The sequence below is a fragment of the Cinclus cinclus genome, chromosome 7 (assembly GCF_963662255.1).
Source record: "Cinclus cinclus chromosome 7, bCinCin1.1, whole genome shotgun sequence".
Lineage (NCBI taxonomy): Eukaryota > Metazoa > Chordata > Aves > Passeriformes > Cinclidae > Cinclus > Cinclus cinclus.
The window spans coordinates 22,282,625-22,302,929 of record NC_085052.1 but is presented as its reverse complement, the minus strand read 5'-3'; the positions used below and the strand labels follow the sequence as shown (position 1 = coordinate 22,302,929).

Below are 20,305 nucleotides of genomic sequence, written 5' to 3'. Positions count from 1 at the left end.
TACTTTCTGTAATGACCTCAATTAGAGGAAAAAATATTAATGAAAAAAAAAACAGAAAAAAAGCACAGTTACAGAAGACAACTCAAAGGGAAGTAAAAGAGGTGTCAGTTACAGAACTTGTAGTTAGTGGCTCCAGAATTTTCTGCAGAAGGTTCATTAAAAAAAAAAAAAAAAATGTATGACATTGAAACAGTCTACAGGATTTATATTTACTGGGCTGCAATGAGCACATTAAAAAGGGAAAAACGTTATTCCTGAAAATACAAGCCCTTCTAATACAGCCAAAGTTTTTTCTAGGGAGGGTGGCAAAGGAGAAGGCACAGCAGAAGGCAAACCAACCTAAACTGTTGCAACTGCAAAGAAAATGTTCCAGTTACTGCATTTTCATGTACCATAGAAGTACTATAATCATGCTGTTCTGACATCATCTCGAAGATTTTTCCAAATCCTACCATTTATGGGAGTGAATCTCCCCTACTTTGGAAGCAGGGACGGGGAGAGAAATAGAGATAGAAAGGGAGAGTTGAATACCTTTGTTTGAAAGAAACAAAGGTTCTTTCCAATCCCAATTTGTGCGGTGGGAGTGGCTGGGCTGTGAACTGAGAACTGCATTCATCACTTCTTACTTCAGAGGCAGCAATTAGAAGGAATGAAGATTCTCCTTCATACAATTGTCTCTCAAAGTCTCTTTCTCTGAGTGATATAGAAAGAATTTGGGACTAAGACCTTCTAGATGTTAGTCTGGAGCAGGGTGGGGGGAGGGTGGAAAGAGAACAAAGGAATAGCAAGAACAGTTTTCTTGATTGTATAATCCTCAACTCTTGGGTACATATAAAATATGACAATATGATGGTTTCAGGAACTAGAAAACTCTCATATTACTGTCAAGAGAATTCTGAAACCATACTAGAGATTCAGGGATTATATATATATATACATATAAAAGGAGATGGTTGTTTCAGAGGTATGTGGTCAGATGGTTACTATAAATAGACATCCACACATGCAATGACTCCTGTCTCTTATGTGGCACATGTGATGAAACTCAAAAATATACTTACCCTTTATATAGGACTGCAAAAATAACCACCAAGTTATGCTTCTGCCTGGGAGATTTGTTTCCAGTGTTACCAGAGGTCTGGTAAAATCCCCCCCCCCCCCAAAAAAAAAAAAATCCCGAAATACTTCTTTTCCCCTGGAAGCTAGCAGTAATACCAGAAATCTTCAGCCTGTGTTGGACCACTGGCAGACCAACAGTCCCTCATATCTCTACCTTGATGATTCACTTCACTTCTACAGGTGTTAAGTTGCCTGGGGCAAGTATTGGTACATTTATGGATATTTGTATGAATCAAGTATGACTCACAGGATGCTTCTGCGTGAACACCATAAAATATTTGAGAAGGAAGAAGAAAATAAAGAGAAAACAATCAGCATCTGCTGCCATAGAATCTGAGACCAGCACTGCTCCATTGGGTATGAAGTAAGGAAGCAGGGCTGGCTGCTAACCTCATCAAGGGCCTCGCACACACTGGAAACAGCTTCAACATTAACAAGCATGTTAATCTGCCTGAAATCAAATAGGCAATTACTATGCTACTTCCATGGATTTTGAGGCAAGTGTAATTTGATAGTTAGACATTAATAAACCTGCTTCATGGATCTTACCATTATCTGATAAAGAAGCTTTCTTTTACTATCTCTTTAATGTTATTAAATAAAGTAAACTCATATCTGGTTAAATAGGCTTCAGAAGTGCTAATCTTAGCCTAAAGCAGTCTAATGGACTGACTCTTCCTCAGTAGGGCTATATAAATATTTATAAAGACTTCACACGAAGAACAGAACTGACATAGGGCTTTAAAAGACTTCTCAAACATATACAGAACACGGAGAAAGAAAAGTTTTTGTAAAGACAATGAAGTTCTTAGCCTTTAAAAAACCTTCTCAAATCCTGGAGGGCTGGAAATAGCACACAAACATATATCTGAATCTGCACACAAGATCCACATCAGGGCCACACCACCAATCCTCCAATAGCGTTATCTTATGCTCTCAGGCTACCTTATGAGTACAAGATTTTCTTTTTACCTGGCCCACCTGCTTTTCTTGATAGACAGGTTTAATTATGGCCCTAACACAGCAAAAAGTGATTATGCTATTTTTCTGACTTGTTTCTGGATGGAGAAAAACCAGCACTGAAAGCCTACACGTAAGCCTAACACACAATCCATAGTCCCTTAAAAAAAAAATAAGCCTTTTCCAATACAAATTACATCAGAAAAATAAGTATTTCTTTGAAAAGGGTAGAAGAGAAAGCATGAAATCCTGGCTCTGTAAATTGTTAGCATTGATTACATTGATAATGTAAATTGTTTCTAGCCACTGCATCACAGGCAGGATCTTACTACAGATACAAAGGAGTGGCTCTTCAGCATAGGCTAAGAAGAGCAGTCACGGGGATACGTACATTTATTTTATTCTCACAACAGCAAATTTCTACCAACTAAAAGTATTCCACCATGATAATATTACAGATGAAAAAATGATACACCATCAATTTAAGCTCTTCTCCATTCTGAGATTAAGTAGTTAGAATTTTCAATTTACACGGCATATTAGTATTTGATTAATCTATTTCTTTAAGAAACCATATGAAAGTATAATAGTTTCTGCCACACAGAATAGATATATCATGCATCCATCTAAACAGGAGCCCTGATAATGCAGTGTTTTCATTGTTATTGACACATGGGTTGGAAGAAACTACTCTCACCTTCAGGTAACTGCAAATCCTCAGCCAAATCTTTTCCCCAGCATGGGAGGCCAAAAAAAGAAATCTGACTTTTCAAATTTGTAATAGCTGATCTATCTGCACACAACATTTCAACATTCCCTGACTGAAAGCAAAGTTTAAATGAACATCTGTGAACTATCTTTGGGATCACTGGACAGCCTAGGTTGCAACATAATTGCTTCCCAGCTATAAAACTGCAGGAGAATATTAGGCATCTGCCTCGTCCTTCCAGACCACATCAGCCCTCATGTTAACTTAACTGTACCAGTATTACGCAAGATTTATTGGGCTTGAATTAGTGCATTTGAGGTTTAATTAGAGCTCCATAAATTTTCAGCAGTTCTCATATGACACTGCCTCAGCCAGTGATCGCTGGTTTCCCCAGAATTCTGGGCAGAAGGTGGAAGACCAGGCTATAAAGGACAAGACAACCACTGGCTCTGTGTACAGCAGCTTTTACAAGCCAAACCATATCCCACTAGGGGTTTATCAAATCAAAAAATAGACTTCCTGCTTGCCAAAATATGACCTCAAGAGGACAAAGCAAGTAAGTTCTCTACCAACAACATATCTATTCATTTCTGCTTGCAGGGAGGTGAAGGAAAGAGCGCAGCAAAAGAGCACTTCACATAAACAACAAGTCTTCAGAAGTTCTCTCCAGAGAAACTGGTAAACATATGGGGCAGAAAAAGACCCAAAAAGCTATGCTGCTGTTGCCTTTAAATCAAAAAGTTCTTATGAAAAATAACATATCTAGTTTCATGTTCGAAAATAAATCAGGAAAATAAAATTAACTCTATTTTTTTTCTTTCCTTACTTTGAAACTGCCTAGCAGCAATGCTTCCCAGAAAGTTAGGTGTGTCCATTACTGAGAAACCAGAAACAGCATTCTGGCCTAGCACACGAGCTCAATTTAAAGACATTTTTCTACCAACAATCTGAATTATCTTCACACCCTGTACAATTCTCTACTGACAGAGATAAACAATAAAACCCAAAGTATTCCTCTCAGGTTATCACCTGGATAGCTCCTACTGAAAATCTTGCCAATGCAGCATTTGTTTATATTTAGAGAGTGACTGGTTGTTTCGAAACTAGAACACGTGCAGACATTTCAGTGACTTCTGCTTTGGAATGACCATTTAACATGGCACAGATCTACATTTGTCTCTACTGCTCACACAGCAGAAAACTCCTTCAGAGCCTCCTCAACAGACATAAAAGTGGATTCACAGGTCTTCTCCATATGAAAGAAAAATTTTGTTTCACGCATCCAGAACTTTTGCCTAGCCTGTTAGTGCATTCCATCTTTCAAAATTGCATACAACACCTTAGACTTGTTATTTAGAAGAAATAGTCCTGTGGAGTCTTACTCAGACCATGAAGATATGAAAAATTATCACATAAAAAGAAGGGGAAAATCTGGGAGGTATTATACGAAAGCAAGACAGTTAAAAATTGAGCAGTACTGGGGCATTGGATTAATACTCTGGCCTTTGAGACTTCTCTTGAACAATATGCAATATGAAAGAAAGCACAAAACTCCTGCCAAAATGCATGCAAGTTCTCCAAGAACAGCTGTAAGTCTCAGCAGCAAATATATTTTATGCTTTATGTTCAACAATCCAATGGACTAGACCTGTAGCTAACTGCAAAACAAGCAGGTGACATCCTATTTCAAACTCAGTAATCACATTTTTTTTCTACTAATTATGTACAGTTTCATCCAGTTCATGCTTGATGGGCTTGATGAAAACAGGTAGAATAGGAACATTCACTGCCTCTCCTCCTCCATTCTTCTTCTTCCCTTGTGTTAGTGCCTTCACCTTTCACTTTAAAACCAACATTTATGTCACAATGTCTGTGTGCAAATAATAATAATAATAGGCTGAGTGCTTACTCATATCTAAACATTTTACATACATTTCCAATAATTGGTGATTAGTTAGTATATATATAACATAATGACACATGCTTAAAGGAAAATAAGAAAAGCAACACAAAAGAGCAAAAGAATTATTATCACATCGATGCAAAACTTTACAGTGAGAGTCACAGGTGGCAAAGTAATGCAAGGAGTAATAAAGCAGAATGTAGTGATAAAAACCAACAATTTTCACACATATGGCAGAGTGGACCCACCTTCCTGCTAACAAGAATTGTGAGTTAAACTTTGTCACATTTGCATAATTCCACTGGAGCAGGATCCTGACTCCATAGCATGACTGGAGACAGCTGTGTATTATTTCAATGAAATGGCTTTCTTCCTTGTTCATATGCTTTCTGTATGTATTCACACTAATAATCCTTTTGAGAAAACCCTCCAGAAAATAATTAACTTTAATAGCTATTCTACAACTAAAGCTGCACAACTGGGTGGCAAATATAACTGAGCTCTCTACAGCAAAACTGGAGTCTTCAATAGAATTATAAGGAAAAAGATTACAGGTTCAGCACTGCTTCTGGGGTAAAATATGTATTTGTGATAAATGTATCAAATCCCCTAAAAACTACACCCATTGAAACTTCATATTTAGGCTGATTTTCTTTCCAAATCATATAGACAGCACAGTTGTGTACAATCTTTAAACAAGTACAACCACAGAGAAATGCTGAGAGATTTAAGAGAAATAAAAGCATGATCAGCTAGCTTGTAATCTTCTTTTCTCTTATTCTCCTCCCTGTAGCTGCATTAAATTGCCTGTTGAGAACAATAACATATTTGTGCTTTTATAGGTAGAATGATTTGTATTATGTAAAGATTTGGCTAACAGAGTAAAGATGCATTCAAACTGAGCTGGATTACATGCTGTTAATAATTTTCTGGATGCTCTAGGGGACCTATAATTCTGGAGGAATAGAGATTAGCATTTGAATATATACTTTGCAATACATCTCAAAGCAGATTTTTTTATTTTAGTTTTTGTCATTTTTCTAGAGCCATACTAACCAGAAATCAAATCACTGAAAGCATTTGGAAGGAAAAAGTATACTACAATCAAGTTTTTATGCCCCACCTTCTCTCCCCGCACTTTAGAGTACACAGAAAAATCTGTCTTGTCACAACCCCACTACCATTTCAATAGCCTTCTTTAGAAAGTCAGACTACCTAGAAAATGTGACCAGGCTTGCAGTATTGTTCTATGCCTGCTGAATAAATAGAGGAACTCAACAAGCAAACCAGAATTTGCTGTTCTGGGTAAAAGCTCAAGCTATCCAGAAAGCAGATTTTGTTGTGGGCTAGTTTCTGTTTCAGAAATTAATGTAAAAATACATTATTTTAACAAAATTAGTAGAACCCTTCAAATTGCACAAAAATAGCCCTTAAAATATTCTAGCATTCTTTTGTTATTAATAACTTCAGCATAGACAGGACTCCCATTTTGCTGTTCTCATGATACACTGAATACTTTCGGCCACTGTTTGCTGAACATTGAAATCCTTTGTGAATTGTATATGCTTTTTCATGTCTGTATTTTCATGGTTTTTCAAGCACTTACTACTTCAGAACAGTCTTAAAGTATATGACTCTCTAATAAACATTATATTCTCTGACAAACTCAACTGGGAAGCATGCTGTGGTGTTTCTTTTTAATAAAATACTTTTCTTAACATTATAGGGTTCACCTAGCAAGCACAGATTCACTGGACAAAATATACTTTGCATGACCTTTGCTCCTCAGTTATAATTAGTTGTCTGGTCCCAGTTGCTTACAGTGTAAACAAAGACTGATAAACCCCCATTGGCTGCACGTATTTATTACATTACAACTCAGCTGCCAAATGTCTAACTGTTCTAATAAAAAACTATTTTCTAAGCTTTATGTTTTATTGCATGTGTGACTCCCTTATTGGTTAGCATTTTGGAGTTGTGGAAAAGGTTATGAATTTAGAAACTAACTGCATTCATATCATATTTAAAACTTAATGCTATTTTATTAAAGACATATGGGCCTCCAAAGTACACATATTAAATGTCATGTAAGAAAAGTAGCAGTTTAAATCATGGTCAAATTCATTTTTGACGTGACTCCTGAGGCTTCCCAAGATCTGAACTATTTCTTTGTAAATCTGGCAGTTTAACCACACTCATAAATCACTTTCAAAGCATATTATTTCTTAATTTTACTGCATTAGAGAGCATTTGGCCTATACAGTGAACTGTTTGTAACTGTTACATGAACAAAGTTGTATGTTTAGTCTTATAATGTGTGAAGGAAAAAAAATCTTAATTTCTCAGTCCTGAATTCACCTCTTATTTTAACCCAAATGATACATTTCCAAATGAAATGTACCAGAATCAGATACATAGCATGGTTTGCTGTACTGATGTGAAAGAAACTTAGTCTCCTGCTTCAAGCTCCTAAGTTAGCATCAGTAATTTAATCATTAAGCAAATATCCCACAGGTTATTTTACAAGAAGGAATGCCTAAGGTTTGCAAACCCCACCAAGGCTGAAAGAGAAATGAAAAATCTCTGGGACAATGCACATGCCTTTATTACTTTCCTTGATGTAAAGACATTTAATGCATTAGAACTGAAGCACACCTTACATACATTGAAAAATTAAATGCATATCCCTTAAGGACAGATTCCCTGTCTGCTAAAGTCTCAACAAAACCTACCTCTACAACAGATCATTCACAGAAAAGGATTCAAAGCGATGCCATTTTTGAAATGTGATTGGCATTTCCCTTATTTATTCTTAGACATGTTTCTAATTAGAGAGTTAATTACAATTTGTATGTTTTCCTATGAACATTTTTTCTAGGATGAGAATAAGATAAATTAGGGCAACAGTTTACTGCAAAAGTTTAGAATCTCACTAATTCCTTCAAAGAGAACACCAGTCCTCAGTCACAAATATTTTTTAGCCTTTTATCCACACAATGAACCCCTGATTTTCCCCTGCAACACAGATCCATAAGCTAAGTCACCAAATCTTAAAGATTTTAAGCCAGATCCATTGTCTGCAAGATGGAAAAAATTAAAAAAATGTTGGCATCAAATTCAGTTAACATTCAGAACTGGAACCAGAATTTGGAACTTCAATATAATTTTAAGAGAACCTCTGCTGCAATTTTTTTTTTTCTTTCATAAAGGGAGCAGTTTTAGAAACTCATAAGCAAAAAAGTTCAGGATTTCTTACAAAATAGCCCTTTGGCCTATACATTTCTGGTGAGGGTGGAGACAAGTAAAGAAATATTATCCCTTCTCTGAAAACAAATTAATTTTTTTTCCCTGAAATAACTCATAAACCAGCTTTAGATTGTTCTTAGTTATTAATGAAGAGAGAATGACTGATATGCTTGAGCTTTTAGGAGATGACCTCATCACAGCCCTATCTGACTCTTGGACCACACTCCAGCTGAAGTTAGAGAAAGGAAGGATTATTTTTTGTAATGCTCTGGTGTTCTTGACCTGCCAATATTTCAAGCACACAATCTCTCTTTTAGCACAACAGGAAAGGAAGGATTCAGCTGCTTAAACACAAGTTTCTACTGCTGTTTCCGTGCCCGGTCTCCCATGGTGGCTTCAAAAAAACTGACATCTCCTATGTAAGAGACTTACCTGTCATCCCTACAGGGTTTTGCTGTATACTTTAGAGTATCTAAAATGGAGCTAGGCTATTAATTTTTGGCATTTTCACTGTTTCCAAAGTGATCAGAAATATCAGTGCATTCATTGTAGCTTTCCTTTAGTTCCTGTCCTCTCTGAATCCATCCGACTATAGCAACACTAAAAAACCCAAAAATCTAGCATTAATTTCATTATAATGTGCTATGTAATGTACTTGTATCATATTTTATGTGATGAAGTCATGGTTCTTTACTTGTTCCTTGCTGCAAGATATGCTCCTGAGAAGGTCACAACAACAAACCATCTTTGTCCTCACTGGCAGTGGCCCTGGTGACCAAAACCCTCTAACAGCTGGGGAAATTTTCATGGGTCAGTGAATCAGCAAAGCCAGGCCTTATCTTAACACAGCACACAAATACACTGCTGAGCCTGCTGTGAAAACTGTGGGACATCCAACCACAGTCAAAACAAGCAATAAATATAAAATCAGCCATGACAGTTCTTTCCAACTTGTAAACATGTACAAAATTCCAGGTAGATCCTATGGTAGTGATAGTTTGCCACTGGTTCTCTCTTTCAGAAATAATGCTGTGGCAAACAGCTTCTAGAAAGAAAACTTATAACTAGACCTTTGCTTTGTGGCAAAAAATTGGCATTTATTCTAACCATGATACTTAAGACTACTACTATTTCAATGGGAATAACTCACCAAAATGACTGAGAGTACATGTGGAATGCTATGGTCCCGGAAAAAAAAAAGAAAAATAATCACCTATATGAATATAAAGAATAGACAAAAGCTGGCCAAGAGTATCAATTTTTCTTTTTTTCTTTTTTTTTTTTTACAAAATTCAACATATGAACAATTCCTGTGCTTAACACTGGTGTCATCTGATAATGAGATCCATTGCACTAGAAAAGAGGAGTTACAATTAGCTCTGCTTGTACTCCAGCATTGCTTCTATTTCCAAAAGAAAACAAAACAAAACAAATACCTTATAAAATAAAACTCTTGCCACATTGATCCATTAAGAAACTAAGACAATCATGATCCTACTGTCTGATATCATGGCATTACATTCTGCTGAATGGCATTTTATTAAATAGACTGTGTAGAGAGAACAAAAGCCAGCATCTAATTATTGAAGTTTCCATGCATAAGGACCCACAAATTAAAGCTAAAAAAACCAACCCAAACAACAAAAATAAAGCAAACAAAAAAACACAACAAAGGCCCCCCCCAATAAAAAACCAAATATCAATTAAAAAAAAAAGGAGAAAAAATAAATAAATAAAACAAAACCAACAAACAAAAAAACCCCAGTGGTAATAAACAGTTGTCACAATTATTTCTTCAATTAAATGGTGGCATCAATTGTATACAGTGCCTATTGCCACTCCTCAGAGAATTTCCAAGTGCTTTACAAACATTAAGTCTTACAAAAGGATCAATTTGCTCACTACTACTGAAAGATACACTTTTCAGGTGCAAAGCAGCAGCTGGTTAACTAGCACACTGCAGCATTAGAGACCAGGTTAGGGCAGAAGGTGGAGAAGAATGCTTTAGTGAATGGAGATTGTAGAGAAATCCACAGAGGCAGAATGTAATCACGTGCACTGGATTCAGGCCAGAGCTCCAGGAATAACACCCCTTTCTAGCTGAAAAATGCACTGGGAGCATTAATGACTAAAATGACCTGGGCTTCATGACAAACATATACTTTTTTTTTTTTTTTAAGGGAATAATTTTGGGAAAGAGACATCACCTTTTTCCTTCCGTGTATTTAATAGCAATTAATATATTGAAATGTAGTCCACAAAATACCTGCCCAAAGACCATGAGGATGTTTTTTAGGTAATATCAATGTAAGAACCAACCAACACCAAAGAAGAGTGTTTCTCCCTACCCTAATATACATATGAACCACATGTATCTGTTCTTCCCTCTTGACAGCTGGAATTACAGCAGGTTATGAACCAAAGATGTTACATGGATTTCTGCTTAAAATACCTAAACTTTCCAAAGAGTAAAATGGATAACTGCATGACTGCTACAGTGTCCTTGAGGTAAATATTATTTACTGCATCACAGTCTAGATTGGAGTCTTAAGTTTGTGTCCTTGTTTTGGTATGTGAAATTTTGACATCTGACAGTAAGAAACCCTGTTATGTGGAGGCTCTCTCAAAGAGGAATCTTATGAGCCAGCAGTTCATTGACACAATGATTCTTTACACTTTCGAAACCCTTTACTCTGCATGTTCTTCAAATGCTCTAAATTCATAAAGCAAGATCTCTACACAATGGCAATGAAAAAAGAAATATATTGTGAGCAATGCAGCTGTTGTCCAAAGTTTTATCTGTCTCCTTTTATTTACTTTTTAAAACAAGCCTCATTTTCCTAATTTAGGGAGGGGATAAAAAGGTCCATGAGATACAGAGGCAAAAATGTTTTCCCTATATTCATGGAAGCGGGTAGAATATATCTAGTTAAGAAAAGTATGATTCTTGTTATCCAGCATAGGACAAAAAAATACTCAAAATCATTCCTTATGCCTCATCTGACTTTAATAGAAGCATATATCAGCATCGGTCACTTTGATAAAGAGCTTTTCCTACGAGCCTAAACACAAGAATACTGCCAATGATCTGAAAGCAGCACTGTAGATTTTATCTCACCTTATTTCTTCAATGGTACTGCCTAAATATTTACTCTTCCTATCATAATAAAATAATCTCCTTCTACCCTTCAAGTAACACTGTGGGCATGAACCACAGATATTTATTACATGGAATGCAGATATTAGACTTGCTTTTCTGCTTCAGTGTCTCCATCCTAGTTCCTCAGAGAACAAATGCTATGTCAGGTTTCATAACTGTAACTTGTGATAAAAGTAATGCATCTGAGAGTGAAAAAATATTGAAAAATTCAAAATACCCATACTGCTTTTTTTTGTTGTTGTACAGAGTTCACTTATAGCCAGTGGACAAGATGCTTTTGGTAAAGCTGCAAAGAAGCAGAATAAATCCATTTAATATTAAGTTTGTTACTTGGAAGTATAGCCAGGGATACCGACCAATGATTTGGCCCTATAAGCTGCAAAACTGTTACTGGTGATCAAATGCCTTCTGCTTTCTTTCACCACCATAAATAAAACAGATTAAAATGTTAACCTTAAAAATGCAGTAAGTCAAGAAAATATTTGTGGGGAAGAGGGGTTGAGAAATACTGGGAAATATATTTTATAAAAGCAAGCAGACTGACCCTGTATTAAATAATTCAATTTAGATTTAAAGAGACTTATGACAGTGTGTATCTATTCATAGCAACCCACTTAAATGGATATATCCACATTTTATCATCTAGATTAAATGATCATGAATACAGAGCATTAAAATATGAAATTATGTACTTTGATACACCATAATTTAATTTTATTTATATTATATGCAATGTAAAAATGTGTAGTCTTAACATATTTTCTCAAATCACATTTGCTTTGCATCTCTAAGTTTGAAAAATTAAACAGTTGGAAGCACAATTCATATACCTATAAACCAAAAGAGGGGTACAGTTTTAAATAATTATGTCAAGAAATGACAACTGTACTCTTTGTAGCAGCACAGATGAATAATTACAAAGCCGGGACACAATTAAGCAATTTTGACTGTCGTATTCTTGAGCTGTCTTTCTGATGTGAAATGCTGTCATGCCCAGAAACACACTTCACACTGGACAGCATCTTCCACTTTGAGCTACACTTACGCCAGTGAAATGAGGTCATGCTCTGGTCATTAAACAAGGCTTCCTCATCTGGCTCAATGCCTCTTATCCAGCCAGACTTCCCCAGTCTTTATTAAAAGCAGGCATGATACAATGTTCAATATTTTGACTAAAGAAAACATAAACATAACAGAATAATGAAGTTTAGCTCACCTACATAGTGAGAAGGAATACTGCATTGTAACATTAAACTGTTCTCTAATAAATGACTGTGCCTTTCCATAAGACAGTCATATCACAAACAGATGCATTTTCAACAAAGGATGAAATGAAGCAAAGCACAAGAAAGTGTGTAGTGTTCTGTTAAAAAACATAGGGAATAATGAAAGTTAAAAAAAATTATACAAAATAAAATATTTATGACTTAGTGATGACTGGTGATTGCTAGATACTTTCGCATTTGAGTAAACACAAGCTAGTCAGATGGAAATTTCTTGCTTTCATTCTCATTTTGTGCATTTTTTTTCTTGGTGGGGTATTTTGCTCTCCCAAGTATTTCATGTCAAGACTGAAATGAAAACAACTCCCCACATCACAGCCTCTTTAGATCATCAGTCTGCCTTTTATGCTGAATAAGCCACACCATCTCCTGCTTATCATAATGGGGGGGAAAAAGCCAGCACATAAGTTAGGATCTTTTGTTGGTTTGTTGTTTGTCGGGGTTTTTTTTCCTGAAGAAGCAGGTCTGAAAGGCCCACTGTTGTTACTAAATCTGGCAGAAGATTTTCATGTGGTGTCCACCAACATAAACACTAATTGCTGCATCTCCTTTCCTGGCAAACATAGGCTGACACAGTGCCTGCTACCATTGGTGAAAGGGAAAAAACCCTACATTTTGTAAATTCATTATCATCAACGTCCTTATACATCACTATGTCAACTTATTAAGGAGTTTTTCTGATGACCAATACTGGTTATGCTGCAATCTACCTCTGAGTTTGGATCAAGGTGAGATCTCTACCTAGTTTCAGAAAGCTTAAAATATACTACCAGTACCTGCCTGTTAAATCTGGCTGAAGCTGGTCAAAAATATCAACAGCTACGTAAGAGTGGAACTGATGAACAGAGAACACAAGATCCAGGAATTGGAAAGGCTGGAGAATAAAAACCCATAATGTATGCAACGTACAACGCAGGACAGAATTCAAAAATACAGTTATGGTACACATCATCTTTGTGATATATGGAGGAATGCTGCTTGCTGTGGTCTTTGAGCAGAGCGGTCCATAGCTGTACACGTACTTGGCTGCATCTCAGAGCATAGATGCAGAGAAAATTCTGTGACACTTCTCAGACATGGAAAGAGTTTCCATGCATGTGTATTATAAGCATGAATATCCTAGGAAATAAGCACAAATTCAAAACAGTTCGGAGCACTTTGCAATACCTGCATCAAATTTAATATTTATTTTAAATTAGCTGCTTCTGTGATAGGTACATAATATTGTATGATGAGGGTAATTTTGTAGCACCTTAAGAAGCATTAATTCATGCCATAAAAATAATTTACCATGATTTTACCATCAGTAATTTGTACCGAACCATTTATAAAGAAGAAAAAGAAAACCTCTTTAGTATGGCAATAACAACAGTAAATTGGAGCCTTCTGCAAATTTTCTGAAATAAATGTATGGTTTATCATAAGACTTAGTGGGTAAATAATTCAAAACTATACAAAAGGTTCAATTGTAAATATAAAAGACAAAGATGTTATCCCTAAATTTGTTAAGTCATTTACCCTTAGCTATTGACTTAAAAAGAGGTTTAATCTGGAAAAGTAACTTCAAATTTGAGACACCCTTTTTTTCTCTTACACTATTAAGTCAGATGAAATTCACAGAGTAAACTCTTAAATGAAAGATCTAACTATTAGATAAATTTGAAGCAAACTTCACCAGATCCAAAATCTGATCAGATAAGGAGAATTGTGAAAGATGACATACATAAACTAACACAACTAACACAACTCAGCTGTTGCATTTGGCAGATTCAAAGATGGCTTTCTTGAATATGATCTCCACCACAGCTCAAAAATAAATTATTCTCTTCATTACATATATGAAGCTGAAATAACTAAAGGCAGTGGTAAACAATATATCAAAGTAATGTTTGTATCAGAATTGTTAACATTTTAGTAGTTATAAATTAATCAGTCTGAATTAATTTGTAATGCACTGCAATTGTACTCATGGTAATGCATTTATCCAGCAACAATGTTATGCCACCAAACAGTGCATTTCCATAACCACTGCATTATTATTCAGCATTATTGGAAATCTGCAATAAATTATTGACAGTATGCTTTAGAGAAAAAGCAGCAAACAGAACACAAGTAGACTGAAAACTTGAGCAGAGTTTTAAGAAAGATCTGCAGTACTAAAGCACTCTGAGCACACCACAAATTGCTGTTATCAAGTATTGATCAACAACGGAAAAAGAAGGCAAAGTGGAGAAATCACATTCGCATTCAGATTGCTTCAGCAGGATGCCCAGAGCTGATGGAAGCTGTATTAAATACTCAGATTACTGAAACTGTCTCTCTGATGCTGTCAAAGCTTATTAGCAGGACACCACATTAAGTAACATCATACAAAATTAGAATCAACTGGTTCACTAAAAGCCAATAAACACTATAGGTGTGAGCTCTGCAATAGACATTTGAGTTTAACATAGAAGGCAGGGGACAACTTGTCAGAAAAACAGGCATTCTTTCACAAAAGTATACCACACCGTTGCTACATTTCCTTGGACGGGGGAAAAATAATCTTTTAAGCTCAGTGACATATATTAGTTACTTTGCTATGTGAAATAGAGGTTGAAACCAGAAATTTGATAACATGGCCACAGCCCATTAGACATGTATCTGTAAATTTCTACATTCCAACACAGAAAAATTACTAAGGCTTTTGTCCCGCATCTGATCACATTTATCAGTCCTTTCCTTTGAAAGGTTTCACCTCTTTTTTTTTTTTTTACCTTAGCAAAAGATGCAGCCAGACTGTTGGAGTCATTTAAAAATAGTGTTAATGAATCACATTATTGTTACCCCTTCCATTTGCTCTCCTACCTTAGCATCCTTGGGCTTAACCACTTTCATGAAGGCACCTCTTATCAAGGCTTCCTCTCTCTCCCTCCTGGTTACTTTCCGAGTATCGAGAAATTTCAGGTTTGTCAATTTATGCAGGACAAAATATCTGACAGATATCAAAATACACACAGTTAAAATCTAGTAATGCACAAAGATATACTCACAGACCCAATGACTAAAAAAATAACAGCGAAATATAGCAACAGTTTTTGCTTCCTCTCTGTATTCTATGCAATGTAGCTTATGTACAAAGTTACAATACTTACTTTAGCCTTTCAAATGAAGCCAAAACCATGTAATACTTGTGGATCAAACACAATTATCACAATGGACGTGTATGTTCTCTCTGTATATTACTGAGGTATAAAACATACTAAGGAACAGAATAATTTGGAAATTATTTTGCATTGCCTGTTTGGGAAAAGGAATTTTGAGTAATAACAAAGATTCCTACCCCCACTGTGGGAAAAAATCAATCTGAGGTATGAGAAATTGCCAGCCAACTTTTCTGCAAGAATTCTTATAATTTGCCAACACTTCTTTGGATTTTTTGTTTTATTTTCCTAAAAACACAATGATCAGCATTTGGAAGGAGAATTCCAGTTTGGTCCCACCAGAGAGACAAGGTGTCCCCACGGCATACAGATCCCAGCTCAGCATTAAGTGCAGAAGCACACAGGGAGAGACTATTTATGGGAAATACATTTTAAGAATTCCAAGTTCTCATTAGGATTCATCACTATATACTGTATATACTATATTCCAGTTATCATTTCTACTCAAAGGAAAGCAGCTTTCTAGCCTCAGAAAAATACTACTAGCTTCTCACTTGTACAGAGAGAGAACATGGCAGAGCAAAACCAAAGCAAGGCACAGCCACGGCAAATCCAAATATCTACCTCAAACACACATCATTTGCATTTAGTCAACCAAATGTGAAGCAGGCACTGCAAGGTGAGGGCAATATCAGACTTTTCCTGGCAAGAGGTAGAAAGGTGATGATAATGTTCCCCAGCCTAGCTGCTTTGCATAAGCCCCAAGTCAGACAGAGAGCTCCTCATCACACCGATCCCTTCTGGCACTGGGAGAAAGAAAATAAAGAAATAGGAAACTCTGCATAACCTTTTTTTTGTTGTTGTTGTTTGGGGGGGGGGGGGGGGGTGTGAACCCAGAAATAAAAATTGTTTCAAAAACCAAATAAATGTGAAAACTACTGTAAAGCTCCCCCTTCTAATATCAAGCAAAATTTAATGGTACAAATACAGCTTTCCATCAAGTACACCATTCCTCTGAAGCAAAACCTTCATAAATTGTTAACAACTGAACTGACAATACTCAATTCTGAAATGCTCACACAATTTAAATGTGACTCCTCAATCTATGGCTCCCAAATGCATCAGCAGAAGAAACAGAACATCTCCTAAGACCATTTGTTTAAAAAAAACCAGCTACAGACCTATAAGACAGACACATTCTCTCAGACTCATTCCAGCTTTCCTGGCTGCCCTTCCAGTCCTCCCTGGCACTTTGCTGGTCCTTATCTTTCACTGGAGGAGAAGCTATCCATCTTGCATTACTGGCAGAAAAGCTCTGATGACAACAGATTCTTTCAAATGAAGACATGTACAGAAGGAAACAATATGTCAAGAGTGAAGAAGAGTGAAGCTAAAAATGAGTAAAGACACCCACTAAGTGTAGGGTGAGAAAAGATGAATATTCAGGTGAAGAAAACATCGGTATTAGAAAATCAGCAAATGTTTAATGATGGAATGAAATATGCCATTGAAAAGCAGGCTGCAACAAAAATGACAACAGAATAAGACAGCACTGTCATCTATGCTGACTTTGGATCACAGCCCTAATGTCAGTCTCTCAATCATTTCAAAAGAGCTTAAAATTATAATAGCATTCCTTGATACAAATGTATTTTTGTATTTTTAAGCCATCCTGACTGCATTTCAAAAAACAGAATTAGCACTAGTACTTGTCAATCCCAGAAACAAAACCGAAAACCCTACCCACACAAATTAAACAGCAAACTACTCCACAAGTCCCAGTTTTGGGACTGGTTCTTTTTTTCAAACTTGCACTCCTTAAGCAGAGCAAATACTAAAGAGTAGGTACCACAAATATTATGCTACTGGTAGAAGGAAAGTATATGTGCAATTAATTATTTTAAAAGGTGATTCAAAAATGCAATCTCATTTATTAATATTTTTTTGCTAAGTGTAGAATAAAAAGTATCTATGCTATTTGAAAATAATACAATATATTCATAATAAATGGCTGAAGAAAAACAGCAAGCTTCTTGGATACATTTTAGCTAGAAATATGAAGATGCAGCTCCAATCTAAATGTAACACAAGTTTGCCATAAAAAATACAGGAAAGGATTACTAAAGCCTGAGAATAAACACTCTACAATATCAATTCAACCCTTGTAAATTTAATCCAGGGTTATTTGTTGCACAAAATCTCTTTACTGTGATGTATGACTTAGTTACTAAGGTTATCACAGCAGTATCCTAAAGTTGCATAGTACATAAAACATTTCGGTTAACAATGCAGGGAGGTTAACTCCCACAGATAACCTACTATCAGAGGGTTACACCAGATGACATGCCTCTGTCAGCTTTCAGGAGCTATTGATGGTTCAATCAGTTTGTTTTGAAGGTAAAGTACAACAAAAGGGCACTAAACTTATTCAAACTGTCAACAGGGACTAGGGAATGTTGCTTGCAGGTAAGTAATTTTGGGTGTTTTAAGACTATTATCAAACACCAATGGCTGCAGAAAAAGACAGCTACTAATAACACAGAACACAGCCATCATAAAATACTTTATGGCAGGCACTGGGACCCATAAATTGCATGACACATTGCACCTGTTTTAGACTTGTAAAATCACTAGTTAAAAGCGTATTGGTTAATGAAGAAAGACCCATCTAGATACTGCATTTAGTTTAGAAAGGTTTATTTAGGTTAGAAGTTGGGGGCAGAATCCCCCTACTCCCCCTCCCTCTTTTTCTTTTCTTAATAATTTTAAAACTTAGCACAGCTCCATGTGTTCTGAAACTGTTATTACTGGGTTTAACACCTTTGTTGTTGTGTGAAAAAAGGTTATTATCTTCAGTGATGAGGATAAAGCTGAGATTCAAAGAGAGAAAAGTAAGAATTAGACACACCAGGAAGTTCCACTTATCATTGTCTGTAAACTGATCATCTAATTCACAGTGGATTAACAAAATTATTTATTTAACTAAAGTTGCACCTTCTTTTATTCAGAATCATCTCCCCCACCTTGACTCTTGGCATGGGTGCCAAGAATTCCATGAAAATAACAGGCATTCATCATACCAACAGGACCACTCAGATATGGAAAAAGACAACATGAAATTTCAAATTCTGTGATTTCCATCCTAGTTAAACAAAAATGGCAATAAAGATTAACAATTCATTTACCAATTTTCTATGTGCTTCATGCAATAAGCTCCATTTTAAGACTTTTCATACAGACTTGCCAGAATATTGGGAAAGAGGCACATTTGCAAACTCTTCCCCTGAACCTTTAATGAAAGACTGTTGTAAAAACTAGATTCTGTATAGTATTCCAGTTTGTACAACAATTAACAAAAACTGGAATATAAAACTGTACTACAGGCATCAATATTTAAGTTTAAAATAGAAACAAAAATGTGCCATGAAAAACTGAGAAATATTTGTCCACAGGAACGCAGAAATATCCAGCTCTACCTGTATCATACCTGCAGCATGCTCTTTGTTTCAGAAAGTGTTTACTTTCATTTTCCTGTTTTCTCTGCTATTATATTTCCTTTCTTTAACAATCATAGAACATAAAAATAATACACCTATTTCAAACTTTGAAGGGCTGATTATGCTCTCAGTTACATTATTGTAAACTAGAAAAATAAATAACCTGAAGTTGGCTAAGTTAGATCAGCATTGAAATGGGGAAAGACAAAAAAAAAAAAAAAATCAGAAGAATTGAACAAACATGTTTGTAACAGTGAAATAGATTATGTTCTACGATTGTTTCTTCTGCACCCCCAAGATAAAATATTCACCCTTCTACCCCCAAACAGCATATAGCAGGCTACAGAATTTCCTCTGCAAGAAAAACCATTTGTTAAATAGACAGATAAAGAAGAGAGGTCATAAATTGAAATAAGCATCTTCCAGAAGAGAGGGCAAGATGTTGGCACGAGGTATGTTAGAGGATCACCTAACACCCTGAGCAGCCTTGGCTCTGTTTGGTGAGGACCAGGTAATACTGAGGGGCTTGCAAGTCACACAGAAATCCACACCACCTCCTAATATTTTAACACACTCTGCTCTTCTTCATTGTAGCAGACCACTCTATGAATTAGAAAAATCTTTCTCTATACATGTAACAGTAATTAGAGTTTTGCCTTGATTTGCTATGTTAGTACCGACGAATTGGGTATTGTGGACTTCAGTTTATTTGGCTGAACAAAACCCATGTTAATTGTTCTTGTTCATGAACCCTTCCAGTGGCTAGTCTCAGATGGACCTTGTGTAGTCATTTGAGGTCTTTCAAGCACAGACATTTGCTCCCAGGTACTGCTGAGATGACAAGGTTTCACTCAAACACCGAAGTAACAGATTCATAGATTATGTGGATGTAAGGGAATGCCCTCATCATCTAATTAAGTGCATAAAGAACATATACAGAAATACCACAGACTTCAATCCCTCCTGCTAAAGGACAGCCTCAACAGAAAGTTCACTGGTACTTATATCAGCATTATTTTCATTATTGAGTGAGGACTTCTAGTCTCCTCCTGCTTATTGAACATATATTTACATCACTATCCAAACATAAGACTGCTTAAAATAAACAATCAAATTCCGTAGCAATTATTTTAAAAATATAAACAAAATACAACCACAATAAAACAAAAGAAAACTGCAAGAACACTGAAAATGCTAGAAGGCCCATCATTTCTCACAAACAAAACTGTGGGATGGGAATAGCTGATTTAGCTTCAGAAGTTAATCCATACAAAATGCATGCACT

At 36.0% G+C, this 20,305-nt stretch overlaps 1 protein-coding gene across 1 annotated transcript in view; it reads right to left on the bottom strand.

Moving 5' to 3' along the window:
* The window catches only part of LRMDA (leucine rich melanocyte differentiation associated), a 613,171-nt gene that overhangs the window by 233,955 nt on the left and 358,911 nt on the right, over positions 1–20,305 (bottom strand). Inside the window, exon 5 of the mRNA XM_062496685.1 lies at positions 15,228–15,354. Coding sequence (XP_062352669.1) covers positions 15,228–15,354 — 127 coding nt within the window. The remainder of the gene's footprint in view (positions 1–15,227; positions 15,355–20,305) is intronic.